At 38.5% G+C, this 13,847-nt stretch overlaps 1 protein-coding gene across 2 annotated transcripts in view; it reads right to left on the bottom strand.

The window, feature by feature from the left end:
- Window positions 1-13,847, bottom strand: part of Unc13b (unc-13 homolog B (C. elegans)) — a 180,285-nt gene that overhangs the window by 112,927 nt on the left and 53,511 nt on the right. For both annotated transcript variants that reach the window (XM_013026666.1, XM_013026665.1), the window contains exons 4-7: window positions 10,859-10,976; window positions 9,669-9,792; window positions 9,083-9,156; window positions 1,416-1,473 (exon numbers count right to left, since the gene is read on the bottom strand). In XM_013026666.1, coding sequence (XP_012882120.1) covers window positions 1,416-1,473; window positions 9,083-9,156; window positions 9,669-9,792; window positions 10,859-10,976 — 374 coding nt within the window. The remainder of the gene's footprint in view (window positions 1-1,415; window positions 1,474-9,082; window positions 9,157-9,668; window positions 9,793-10,858; window positions 10,977-13,847) is intronic.

Genomic DNA, 13,847 nt, shown 5'->3' with positions numbered 1-13,847 from the left:
TGTTCATGAACTGATTTATTGAATGGTAACTCCTTTTCAAAACTTCTTAAAGATAACAATAACAATAAAAGTATTTGGAATTGGGGACTAGGAAGGTGGCTCAGTGGCAAAGTGCTTGCCTTGCATGCTTGAGGCCTTGGGTTCAATTCCTCAGTACCACATAAGCAGAAAAAGCCAGAAGTGGCGCTGTGGCTCAAGTGGTACAGCGCTAGCCTTGACCTGAAGAGCTCAGGAACAGCGCCCAGGCCCAGAGTTCAGACCCCACAACCAACAAAAAAAAAAAAAAAAAAGAATTTGAAATTAGTGAGGAAACTCTACAAAAATAAAGTGCCAGAATTCTTTTTTTTTTTTTGGTCGGTCATGGGGCTTGAACTCTGGGCCTGGGCGCTGTCCCTCAGCTCTTCAGCTCAAGGCTAGCGCTCTACCACTTGAGCTACAGCGCCACTTCCGGTTTTCTGGTGGTTTATTGGAGATAGGAGTCTCACGGTCTCTCCTGCCCAGGCTGGCTTTGAACCACGATCCTCAGATCTCAGCCTCCTGGGTAGCTAGGATTACAGGCGTGAGCCACCAGCACCCAGCTTAGTGCCAGAATTCTTAAACCCATAACAAAATGTGTTAAAGTCATTTTAGCAGGGTGATTGGAAACACAGGAAATGCCCATTGTATTCATGGCCAGGATTTCTGGAAACAGGTCTCTATAGTGACAAGGAACTCAGAAAATAAACAATCTTTTCCTGTGGCTCCAATAAATTCCAAGAGGGACACTAATCAAGGAGCATTGAAATCTTAAAATATAAGTTGTCTGTGTATATTTTTATAGTACATGATATATATATATATATATATATTGATATATATATATATTGATATATATATATATTGATATATATATAAAATGTACATTTGGGCAAGGGTAAAAACAACTTCTGAGAGGGAAGACCCCACTGGTTGAAGAATAAGAATGGATGGGAAATATTTTACTATATTCCCTTTAATACTTTCAAATTAACACTTTCAATTTAATCATTTCAAATACCAAGTTTATGTAAATTAAATATTTATTCAGGTGAATAATTTTAAAAAGGAAAAGATGGTACCCAAATAAGAAAAGCACATATAGAAACAGAAAAGCAATTTAATCTAAAAAAAAAACAAGTAAACAGTAATAGAGGAGTAGCAAATAGAGAAAAAAAGATGAAGACTATATTGCTGTTCTACCTACAACATCAAACCCAAAGGACTTCTTGAAACCTAAGGGTGAATGCCTAATCACTCACTGGGCATCTGTACCTAGACAGCAGAATTCCTGGAATAGTTTCCAAATCTCCACCCTTCCTGACTCAAAATAAGCCACATGTGGAGAAGAGACAGAAAGCTGTAATTAAAGCAGGTTCAGAGAGAAGTTTCTCACTTACAACACTGGGCGGCAGCAGTGGGCAAGGGCTTCCTCTGGCTTTCTTCTTGAATAGAATACTAGAAGCAGAAAAGGGGGAAAACATATATAAGAGGCCCAAGTAAAAAGAGAGGAGGCAAAAATCACACCTCCCCCCACCCCGCCTTTTTTAAGTGTAATATCAGGAATAGAAACACAACATCCCATTGCTTTTTTCCTATGTGACCCTGATATATAGGACAGACTCTGTTACTGTATTGGCTCAATGAGACAGGCTAAATCAGATGGAAACGTGGCTATTTTGATCAAGTGCACCAGCCCAACCCTTCCAGATAGCTATAAAAGGCTTGTCTTTAGAGTATTTCACAGGTCTCTGAGTTTTTCTTCAGCCAATTTCCCATCAGGGAAATTTATGTGCTTTATCACATTAAACACACTATGTAGTCCAATAGCTGCAGAAAATTTATAAAATTTCCAGTGCACATCATGACAAAAATGCTTAGAAAATCAGAAAGAAAACAGAATTTCTTTAATCTAATAAAGGATATCTACCAAAACTAATGAGAAACATCTTGCTTTACACATGGACCATTCTCTTTAATATTCATTGTCCACTTTGTTAAAAACTGCACATTCCAAACAAGAGAGTAAAGCAAGCTCAGGTGGAGGGATGGTCAACTGAGAGGACAAATGAGTGTGAATATGGTCGAAGTACTTCATGTGCAGGTATGAAAATAGAACAATAAAATCACTTTGAAACTGTTTTGAAAAGGGCAGGATAAGGGAGAGAGAGGGGTTGATAGGGATACACTGTATGCATGTATGGAAATGTCATAATAAAGCCCCCTTTGTACAACTAAAGTGTGCTAATATAAATCTTTTTTTAAATATTGTGTATTTGCTATCCCTTCATATTCATAGAAGATAGGTTTCAAGACACCCTCAAAATCAAAATCCACTGATAGAAAACATACCTACTCAGGTTGCTAAAACCAGAAGAATCATAGGTCAAGGCCAGATGTGGTGAAAAAAAGTCCACAAGACCTCATCTCAAATAATAAAAAGTTGGGTATGGTAGTGTGTCTATCATCAGAGCTACATGGAAAACAAATAGGAAGATCATGATCCAGAACAAAAGTGAGACCCTACTGAAAACATAACTAAATAAAAAAAAATGGAAGTTTTGTTCAAGTGCTAAAGGAGAGCACCTGCTTAGTAAGGATGAGGCTCTGAGTTCAAACACTAGTACTGAAAAAAAAAGAAAGACAAAGACGAAGGAAGGAAGGAAGGAAGGAAGGAAGGAAGGAAAAATCAATATGTGCTCAACCTCCTTCTATAAAACAGCAAAGTATCTACATGTAATTTATGCACAGCTTTTTATTTAAACATGTCCAGATTACTTACAATCTATAATGTAATGTAAAATCTATGTAAATAGTTATTAAACTGCATTGTTTATGAAATGATGATGAGAAAAAAAGTATCTTTTATGGTTAAGTGTGTATAGTTCACTTGAAGACCACAGGTTTGGCTTATGTGAGGATTCAATCCCTAGTACCAAAAGAACACACACACACACACACACACATACACACAAAAACCCACACAGAACTACATGCTCTTTACAGGTGCAACCTTTTTTATAAATATTTTCAGTACAAGGTGGGCAGAATCAGAGGATGTGGAGCCCTTACATACAGAGCGTCAACTATGCTGGATTTCCTAGGTAGTCATCAAAAACAAGGAAAGTATGATAAAAATGTCATAAGCAAGTAGAACCTAAGGAAACATGGCAACTATATGTAATAGAGTAAACTAAATGAGATCCTGGAACAACAAAAAATGACATAATATAAAAACTATAGAAATGTTAATAAACTATAAAGTTTTAGCCTTATTTATTTATTGATTTCCTCACCAATTTTTTTGGGGGGTCAGTCCTGGGCTCAATGCCTGGGTGCTGTTCCTGAGCTTTTTTTGCTCAAGGGCAGTGCTCTACCATTTTGAGACACAGCACCACTGATGGTTATTGGAAATAAATCTCTCAGACTTTCTTGCCTGGGGTTGGCTTTTAACTCAGATCTCAGCCTCCTGAGTAGCTAGAATTACAGGCTTGAGCCACTGGTGCCCAACTTTTCATGAGACTTGCCCAGATTTTCATGAGACTCTTATCTTCAATTAACTCCCAAAGCCAGAAGTAGAGCTGTAGCTCAAGTGGTAGAACACTAGTTTTGAGCAAAAACAGCTCAAGAAACAGAGCTAAGTTCCTGAATGCAAGCTTAAGTACCAGTATTTAACAAAAAAAAAAAAGAGCATCAAAGCATTCACTTATAAGATGACATAATAGAAAATGTAGTTTTTTAATGTTGTGCACAATGATTAAGAAAAAATATAATAAAACAGAATTAAACCCTGATGGAAAAAAAATATATGTTCTATCTACTATGCTCTAAAGATTTGTGTCCCTTCAGAATTCATTTGTTGAAACCTAATCACCAATGTGATTATTAGAGGGTGGACCCTTGAAAGGTTTATAAGCCTTGAAGGCAGTGACTTTTATGAATGGCATTAATAACTCCTAAAGGAGGCTTTGTCACTTTTCCCATGAGAAGGTTTAGTAAGAAGATACCATCTGGGGGCGGGGCGGGGTGGGGGGGAGGAGATGGGGGGGTGGCTTGGAAGGGATGTGAAGGATAAACAAAGGAGGAGGCTGCAATGCTTGCTAAGAAATGTACTCATTATCTTGCCCATGTAATTGTAACCCCTCTGTACAGTATGTTCACAAAAAATAAAAAAATAAAAATTTAAAAAATTTTAAAAAAATAAAAAGAGAAGATACCATCTATGAGCCAGAAAACAGGCCCTCAAAAGACATTAAATGTCTGGTAACAAATTCATAAAATCATGGTACTACCCTGCTAAAAAGAAAATAATTAATTGATTGGTTTCATATGTTTGGGATATTGCTGAGGTAACATCCAAAACATATATAAAATATTGAAACATTTTACTATCAAAGAAAGTCACAAAGGACCACAAAGTATATAATTCTATTCATAAGAAACATCAACACAGAGGCAAATGAGTCCTTGGCTAGAAGATGAGAGATTAAAGAGTGCTGGCCTGCATCACAAGGTGTTCTTACAGGGTAATGAAAGTATTCAAAATTAATTGCAGTGGTGGATGTACAACTCTGTGAGTATTCTAAAAGCCATTGAACTGTATACATTAAATAAGTGACCTATATATGCATGTATATTTCATTAAAGATGTTAAAGTAAAAGCAGGGTGGTAAAGAGCAAATAAAGATATAAGGTCAATGAATCACATTTTAGAAATGAATCAAAAAGCAAAAATCTCAAGGGAAACTATAGACCAAGAACCATTATTATTAGAATTTATAAAATACTGTAATTTTTTACATCATTTTAATCCACTTATCTCATTCTTCATAGTGACAAAAAGTAAAATATATAAAGTCAAAAGTACAGAATACTTCTTTATCATCTTGATTAAAGCTTGAAAGCCTGTAAATTACTACACAGACAGGCTTTATTGAAGCTTTCAATAAGGAAGAAAAGAGCCAGGTGCCAGTGACTCATGCCTGTTATCTTAACAGGATATTCAGGAGGCTGAGATCTGAAGATTATTGAGGTTTGAAGCCAACCCAGGCAGAAAAGTCTAATCTCTAGTTAACTACCAAAAAAACTGCCAGAAATGAACTGTGACTCAAGTGGTAAAACACTAGCCTTGAAATGCTCAGGAACAGTGCCCAGGATCAAGCCCCAGGATCAGCATTCACTTTCTCTCTCTCTCTCTCTCTCCCTCTTCCTCCCCCCTCCCTCTCTCCCTCTCTCCCTCTCTCTTGTTCTCCCTCCCTCCCTCTCTCTCTCTCTCTCTCTCACTCACACAAAACCAGAAAAGTTAAAATGTTAGCTTGAGTATGAAATAAATTATGCAGATTAAGCCAGGTACAGGTGGCTCACACTTGTAATCCTAGCTACTCAGGAGACTGAGATCTGAGGATCCCAGTTCAAAGCCAGCCCCAGGCAGGAACTTCTGTGAGACTCCTATCTCCAATAAATCACTCAGAAAATGGAATGGTGCTGTGGCTCAAATGGTAGAGAGCTAGCCTGGAGCTGAAGAGCTGAGGGACAGCACCGAGGCTCTAGAGTTCAAGCCCCACGACCAACCAAAAAAAATTATACAGATTAATAGTAAAACTCTAATAAATACTGGGCCCTAGTGGCTTTCACCTATAATCCTATCTATTTAGGAGGCTGAGATCTGAGGCTCATAGTTCAAAGTCAACCCTAGAAGACAAATCTGAGAGACCCTTATCTCCAATAACCAGCAAAAAAAAAAAAAAAAACCAGAAATAGAGATATGGCTGAAGTAGTAGTGGTAGAGTATCAGCAGTGAGCGAAAAAGCTGAGCAAGAGGTCTTACAAGTTCAAGCCCCAGTACTGGCACACACAAAAAAAAGAAAATCAGAAAAAAAAAAGTCTACTAAGAGTAGAGTCATAACATATCCCAGCACTTAGGAGGCTGAAATAGGAAGATCTTTTGTTTCAGGACAGTGAGGCTACATATTGAGACCTTGTCTCAAAAAAAAAAAAATTTAAGAAGTCAACTGAAAAGAGTAGCTATCACTTTATCCAAATTCCATTTCTTCATCTTTGATTTAATTCACAATGCATCATACTGTTTCCAAAATATATATGTGACCTTATTTGGAACTACTACAGATGTAATCAAATTAATGGCTGGTATTCTTACAGGCAGAATGAACATAGGCACACAGAAGAGAATGCACTGTGAAGACGTACATAGGGACACACAGAGAGTAATATGACAATAACAGGTTGAGATGAGATGATGCATCCATTAATCAAAGACAGCAAGAACTGTCAGCAGCCATTAGCTCAATGACTGAGGCATGATTCTCCACACAGATCTGGTATGGCCCTGCCAATGCTTTGATATCAGATTTCCAGAGATTTGACAGAATAAAGCCACTTACTGATGCTTTATTAAAGTTCTCAGAACTTAATATACTCAAGCCAAAGCATTTTGGCTCCTAATACATCTGTGGATGGTCACTTGTCCTTAAGGATCAAATCCATTGTTCTTTTTCAGAATTCATTTTCTTTGAGCACATCATTATACTACTAAGATTTTCTACTTGGAATATCTTTTACCTTTATTCTTGGAAACCTTTCTATTCTCTCAGGCAAATATTTCTCGGTGTCTTTTATTTCTTAGAATTCAATTTTATGTATGTATGTATGTTTGTTTGTATGTATGTATGTAGTGGTCTGGGGGCTTGAACTCAGGTCCTGGGTAATGTCCCTGAGCTTTTTTGCCCAAGGCTAGTGCTTTACAACTTGAGCCACAGCTCCCCTTCCAACTTTATTGTAGTTAATTGGAGATTAGAGTCTCACAAACTTTTCTTCCTGGACTGGCTTTGAACTACAATCCTCAGATCTCAGCTTCCTGAGTATCTAGGCTTATAGGCATACGCAACTGGTGCCTGGCTTAAAACTTTTTATAAAGTTACGTACTAGACATTTCCACTGAAATATCCTCTGGCATTCAAATTGTATCTTATAATAAAACCTTTTTTGTGTACTGGAGCTTGAACTCAGGGCCTGAGGGCTGATAGCACTCTACCACTTGAGCTACAGCTCTGCATCCAGTTTTTTGTTTTTGTTTTTTTTTGGGGGGGTGGCTAATTGGAAACAAGAGTCTCACAGACTTTCCTGCTCAGACTGGCTTCCAACTGTAATCCTTGTATCTCACATTCCTGAATAACTAGGATTATAGGCCTGAACCATTGACATTTGGCAGGACTCATTTTTTAATAGTCTAATTGTCCTAAAACAAATTTATCTTTTCTTTCTACAAACAATAACAAAAGCATTTCTTATTCCTAATGCCCCAGACTGAGTTGATTGTTGTCTACACACCAGACTTATTAATCTCTAAGGATGTTATAACAGAAGAATAAAGTAATACAATAGTTAACGTATCTCCAAAAAGAGCACACAAATAAGGGTAATATTCTAATATCTGGGAGCAAATAGGAGAAATGCCTTCTGTGCATTTGTATAACAAAAGAGGACAGATTCCCCTGGAACCAGTTCTCTCCTCAACAGTCTACCACCAAACAAGCACCTTCTGAGGAACAGTAGAAGAAATCAGAAACACAGAGATGGAACTTCATACTAAAATTTCAGTTAATCCTCTCACTCATTAGCTTAAGAATACAATTAATTTTGTTCTGCTAATTGTGATAAAACATGCCTATAATCCCAGCATTTAAGTAGGAAGACTGAGGGTTTGAGACTAGTCTAAACTACATAGCAAGACTGTCTCAAAAGAAAATATTATTTGATTCTTGCAAGATAGAGATGTAGCTCAATGGTAAAGGAGTTGCCAAATATGTATGAAACCCTGAGTTCAAACCTCAGTACACATTATTTTTTTGGCAGTATTGGTGGTTTGAACTTAGGGCCTTGAGCTTGTTAGGCTAGTACTGTATAAGTAAGCCAGGACTCCACCCCTGTCTTTTTTTTGTGTGTGTGTGTGTTGGTCCTGGGGCCTGAACTCAGGGCCTGGGCGTTGTCCCTGAGCTCTTCAGCTCAAGGCTTAGTGCTCTTGTGGCTAGAGCCACAAGACCACCTCCAGATTTTTCTGCTTACTTGTTGCTGAGAAATTGAACCCAGTGCCTCTTGTATGCAAGGCAAGCACTCTACCACTGAGCCACCTTGAGACAGGGTGTCACTTCTCACTCAGTACACACCTGAGCCAGGATCCACCTCCTATGGACTTCCTATTATTGCTGCAATCACAGGCATATGTCATTGTATCCATCTCCCCTTCTATGGACACTTTGCTATAGACTTTTCTGCTAGACTGGCCAGGCATCACAATCCTCTCATATAGCTTGGGATGACAGGTTCACCTCACTGTACTCAGCTATCAGTTAAGAAGGCAGTCCCATAAACTTTTCTGCCAGGCTGGCCACAAACTGCAACCCTCCCATTTTCTGCCTCCTAAGTAGCTAGGATTATAGTTGTAAATCACTGGATCCCAGTTCACAAACAATTTTTTTAATTTAATTCCTCAGGACAACATATAGTTCCTGGGATCCTCCCTGTACAAGCTATAAAGGATATCAGATATTCCTCATTTCTCCATACTAAAAATAAGATAGCCAAACACCAGCGGCTCATACCTGTAATCCTTGCTACTAAGGAGGTTGAGATCTGATGATTGTGATTCAAAGCCAACCTGGACAGGAAAGTTCATGAGATTCTTATCTCTAAGAAATTACTGGGGGGGGGGGTGCTGGGAAGGTGGCTCAGTGGTACAGCGCTTGCCTTGCATGCAAGAGGCCCTGGGTTCGATTCCTCAGCACCACATAACCAAAAAGAAAAAAGCCGGAAGTGGCGCTGTGGCTCAAGTGGTAGAGCACTAGCCTTGAGCTGAAGAGCTGAGGGACAGCGCCCAGGCCCAGAGTTCAGGCCCCATGACCGGACCCAAAAAAATAATAATAATAAAAATAAAGAAAGAAATTACTTGGAAAGCTCTAGCATTGGGCACAAAGAGACTCAGGACAGCACCCAGGCCCTGAGTTCGAGCACCAGGACTGGCAATAAATAAATAAATAAATGTAGTTCCTACCTCATTATCAGCTCCAAAAGCATTGATTTGCTCCAATTTATAGGTCCAATATCTGGCTTCCTCTTCTGGTATATCTACCATAAAAATGAAGAAATTGTATCAGCCAGTATAGTTCAGTCATCAACAGATAATACTTTATTTACTCAAATAATGATTGTAGTTAGAAAGGTGGCAGTATTATATAATTTGATTCATGCTGTATACATTATCTTGAGTCTCTATAAAAACCAACACAAATGCCAAGCACCAGTGGCTCACACCTGTAATCCTAGTTACTCAGGAGACTGAGATCTGAGGATCCCAGTTCAAAGCCAGCCTAGGCAAGAAAGTCTGTGAAACTCTTATCTCCAGTTAACCACCAAAAAACCGGAAGTGGTGCTGTGGCTCAAATGGTAGAGTGCTTGCCTTTAGCTGAAGAGCTCAGAAACAGCACACAGGCCTAGAGTTCAAGCTTCACAACCAAAACCAACAACAATAACACAATATACTACTATTCCCACTGTTTACATTAGTGCAAAAACTAGCAAACAATCTCAAGCAACGTGATAAGTTAAATTATTTATAAATTATCATCAAATAGACTTACCAAAAGGCAACTCAAATCTTGTATCAAGCAAAATCTTATGAGGAGTTGGGTTTTTAGTTCCACATATCTCATCATTTTTCATTAATGTCTCTGCTTCCAGGGTAGACCATTCCCCAGGCCCTTCCTAGGGAACAAAGATCTAAGATTAAAAATTAATCTTTTTTGGCTCCCTGAAGAGCCAGGTGATTTTCTCTTGAATTTCCTCCTCTGGGAACTTCTGAGGGCTACTCACATCCTGATAAGGCAAACATACCACTATCACCACCTGCCACTGTACTTGGCTTCTATTCTCCCATGGGGCAGGGAGGGCACTTTCATTGGGCTCAGTTTTCTGTTCCCAATGAGCACAAAATTTCCACAGTACCAGACTCTAAGATTAAGATTTAATCAGAAAAAAAGGTTTTAAAAAAATCTTGATCTGTGTGGTTCTTAATGATTGTGCCACATAATGATACATATCACTGCTTCTTATTAGTAAGAGTTACTGACATTGCTAAATGAATAGAACTGAACAAGGGCAGCAATGAAAATGAACTGTTATATGCCTGGACAGTGTAGAGACCTATACAGAATTAAGGGAAATAAAGAAAATAAGTAGAAGAAACATCTTCAACTTATCCCCTGCGAATCAAAGTCCTATTTCATGTTAACGTCAAATAAGAATATAGCAGCTTCTGCCTAAATATAAAGTAGCTATGAAGAAAATGATACTGAGTTATGCTTTAATCTGAGAAAGTAGAGTGAGAGTTCCATTTGGAAATAACACATGGAGACAATATGAATGCCTAGTGCTAAACCTGGAAGTTCCTTAAATTTATATTATGGTTAAATACAGAAGAGATCCGAAGACAGTTATATGGGGATTGGTGATTCAGAGAAACTAAGCAAAAAATCAGATCCAGTCAAGTAGCTAAGGATATTGAATGGGATTACTCCTAGGAGAGTTCATAGAAGAGACATATCCAAGCACATATGAAGACTAAAGTGGTACTCTGGCTCTTCTGAGATCAGCTACAGAGTATAGGAAAGAATACACTCAACACAATCCCCTGTTCCTCTGGGTAAGGTTAGGATAACATGCCTTCTATTAGAAAAAGAGTAAATCTGTGATACATGTATCAGCTGAAGAGAATCCAAGGTGAAGAAAAGTGAGGGCTAAAACCATACCTCCAACCAGAGAGCACACTGACCTCATCTGACTGACGAATAGTCTTCAGAGCAATCCACACAGTCCCCACCATTGTATCCCAGATCAGTCCTTTGTTCCATACCTCCACACTTAGACCCAAGTCCAGACGACTGATCTCACTAAAGAATAAAAGAAAATTTTTGAGGAAAGCCAGGTAGCATAAAAGAAACTGCATGCCATTTTGCTACCTTGAACACATCCTTATCATGACACTTTCATAAAGGAAAAGCAAAATGTCCCTAAATAGTAGCTATAACCATTCTTTAGAAAGCTATGTAAGGAATCATTAGGAAAAGACCTTTGTAATCAGAGGTGCACTCATGTAATCCCAACATTTGGTAGGCCAAGGCAGGAGGATTACTAGTTCAAGACCAGCCTGCGCTATGTAATGAGACCCTATCTCAAAAAAAAAAAGGGGGGGGGGTTCAGGCACTAGTAGTTCATGTCTGTAATCTGAACCCAGCTACTCAGGAGGTAGACAATAGTTACATGGACTTTTCTGTCCATCCTGGCTTTGAACTGTGATCCTCAGATCTCAGCCTCCTGAGTAGCAAGGATTACAGGCACAAGCCTGTAATTATTTTTCTTTATACTTATGTATAGTCTTGAACACAAAAGTTTATGGACCATTTCTAGGCCCGGAGTTCAAGTCCCAGGATACACAAACACACATACACAAACACACACACAAACACCTAAGTGTAGGACTGAGGGCATGGCTCAGCAGTAAAGTACCAACATAACAAGGATGAGGCCCTGAAAAAGGGAGGACAAGGAAGTTTGGAAGAAGAGAGAGAGAGAGGGTCATATCAATAACTCTTAGCTCCCTTTCCATGTCTCTGCTCATTCATTCTTAGTCTCCTTTGTCCCCTCCTAATGCTGCTGCTTTCTAAGCTCTATTCCTTTTATTGTTGTATATATCCTCTCTCTAATCATTCTAACTATACTTATGACTCTGATTTACCAATGTATTTCTCTAAACCAAACTTCTTCCCTAATTACCAGGCTCAAGTTTCTACATATCTTCTATATTTCTCAATGAACCATACTGTAAGGGCCTCAAATATCAATTTGTACATAATTTGTCTTATATTAATCTTTAACCTAAAGAGTAGCAATATCACAACAAACATTGGTTCTACTTCAACATCTATCTACCCTTTCCTCTCTATCCCTTCTACTGTCTTAGTTGTAGTCTCATAATCTTGCCCATTACTCATCAGTACCTTTTAAATATTACAACAAAGCTTCTTAAGTAGTACTTTAAGAAACAAGGTATAGCTGGATATGATGATAGACAGCTATAATGCCAGCACTCTGGAGGCTCTGGCAGGAGGAGCAGATGATAAAGTCAAGGCCAGCTTGAACTACATGGGGGAATCCTGCCCCCAAAAAAAACTGAAGGAAAAGGAAAAAGAAAGAAGTAACATATTTGAAAACCCAAAAGACTAGAAGATTTCTCCATAAAAATAATATTCAGGGCTGGGAATGTAGCTTCATGGTAGACTGCTTGCTAGCATACATAAAGCCCTGGGTTCAAGTCTTCAGTACCACATAAACAGAAAAAGCCAGAAGTGGTGCTGTGGCTCAAGTGATAGAGTGCTAGCCTTGAGCAAAAGAAGCTCAAGGACAGTGCCCAGGCCCTGAGTTCAAGCTCCAGGATTGGCTAATAATAATAATAATATTCACTGTAACATTTTTATACTATTTAATGATAATAATTAAAATAATACTAATAATCAGGCCTATGTCCTTGGAGTTCTAAAAATTATGAAAAGAGATTTCAGTTCATTTTCAAATTTCACAGTAATTTCATATTCTCCTTTGACTCCCTTACTGTGCACCCCCCCCCAAAAAAAAGCCTTTTAATAAAGATAGACTTTTATAGGTAAGGAAACTGGCATTTAGAAAAGCTCAATATTTAGCATAATCCTTCAATTATTCTATACTCTTTTCCCTTTTCCAAAAAAAAACTTTTCTTCAAATTTAGGGAAAAGCGACAAAAAACAGATCAAGGATTTAAAGTCAGAGGTTAAACAGGCATAAAGGCACAGGGTATAATCTCAGCATTGAGGATAGTGAGACAGGAATATCTCAAGTGCAAGAGCAGCCTAGGGTACACAATGAGTTCAAGGCCAAGCTGCACTGCATAACAAAATGATGTCTGAAATAAATAAGTAAATAAATAAAAAGTTTAAAGGGGGGCTGGGAAGGTGGCTCAGTGGTAGAGCACATGCCTTGCATGCCAGAGGCCCTGGGTTCGATTCCTCAGCACCACATAAGCAAAAAGAAAAAAGCCGGAAGTGGCGCTGTGGCTCAAGTGGTAGAGCACTAGCCTTGAGCTGAAGAGCTGAGGGACAGCGCCCAGGCCCAGAGTTCAGGCCCCATGACCAGACCCAAAAAAACAAAAACAAAAAAGTTTAAAGGGGTTGGGAAGGTGACTCAGTGGTAGTGTACTTGCCTAGCATGCATGAAGCCCTAGGTTCAGTTCCTTAGTACCACTACAGAAAAAGGCAGAGTGGTGCTGTGGCTCAAATGGTAGTGTTAGCCTTGAACAAAAGAAGTTCAGGGACAATACCCAGGCCCTGAGTTCAAGTCTCAAACCCCAGGGCTGGCAAAAATAAATAAATAAATAAATTTAAAGCCAAAGCTTAAAATAAAAAATATTTTAATTAATTTTTAATTGTTATCATTAAGGAGTTGTTCAGAGAGTTTTCAGTTCCATAAGTCAGATAATGAGTATTGTTCTTCTTGGACAATGTCACCCCTACCTTCACTTTCCCCCATTTAAAAATGTATTAATTTTTATGTCAGGCACTGGTGGCTGTAATCATGGCTACTCATGAGGCTGAGATCTGTTCAAAGCCTGACCAGGCAGATAAGTTCATGAGACTCTTTTTTTTTTTTTAATTATTGTGAAAATACCATACAGAGGGGTTACAATTACATGGGCAAGATAGTGAGTACATTTCTTATCAAGCATTGTTGCC

Source organism: Dipodomys ordii, unplaced genomic scaffold, assembly GCF_000151885.1.
Source record: "Dipodomys ordii isolate 6190 unplaced genomic scaffold, Dord_2.0 Scaffold95, whole genome shotgun sequence".
NCBI classification, from domain to species: Eukaryota; Metazoa; Chordata; class Mammalia; order Rodentia; family Heteromyidae; genus Dipodomys; species Dipodomys ordii.
Note: the sequence above shows the minus strand (reverse complement) of the source record. Positions and strands in the feature narration are given on the sequence as shown.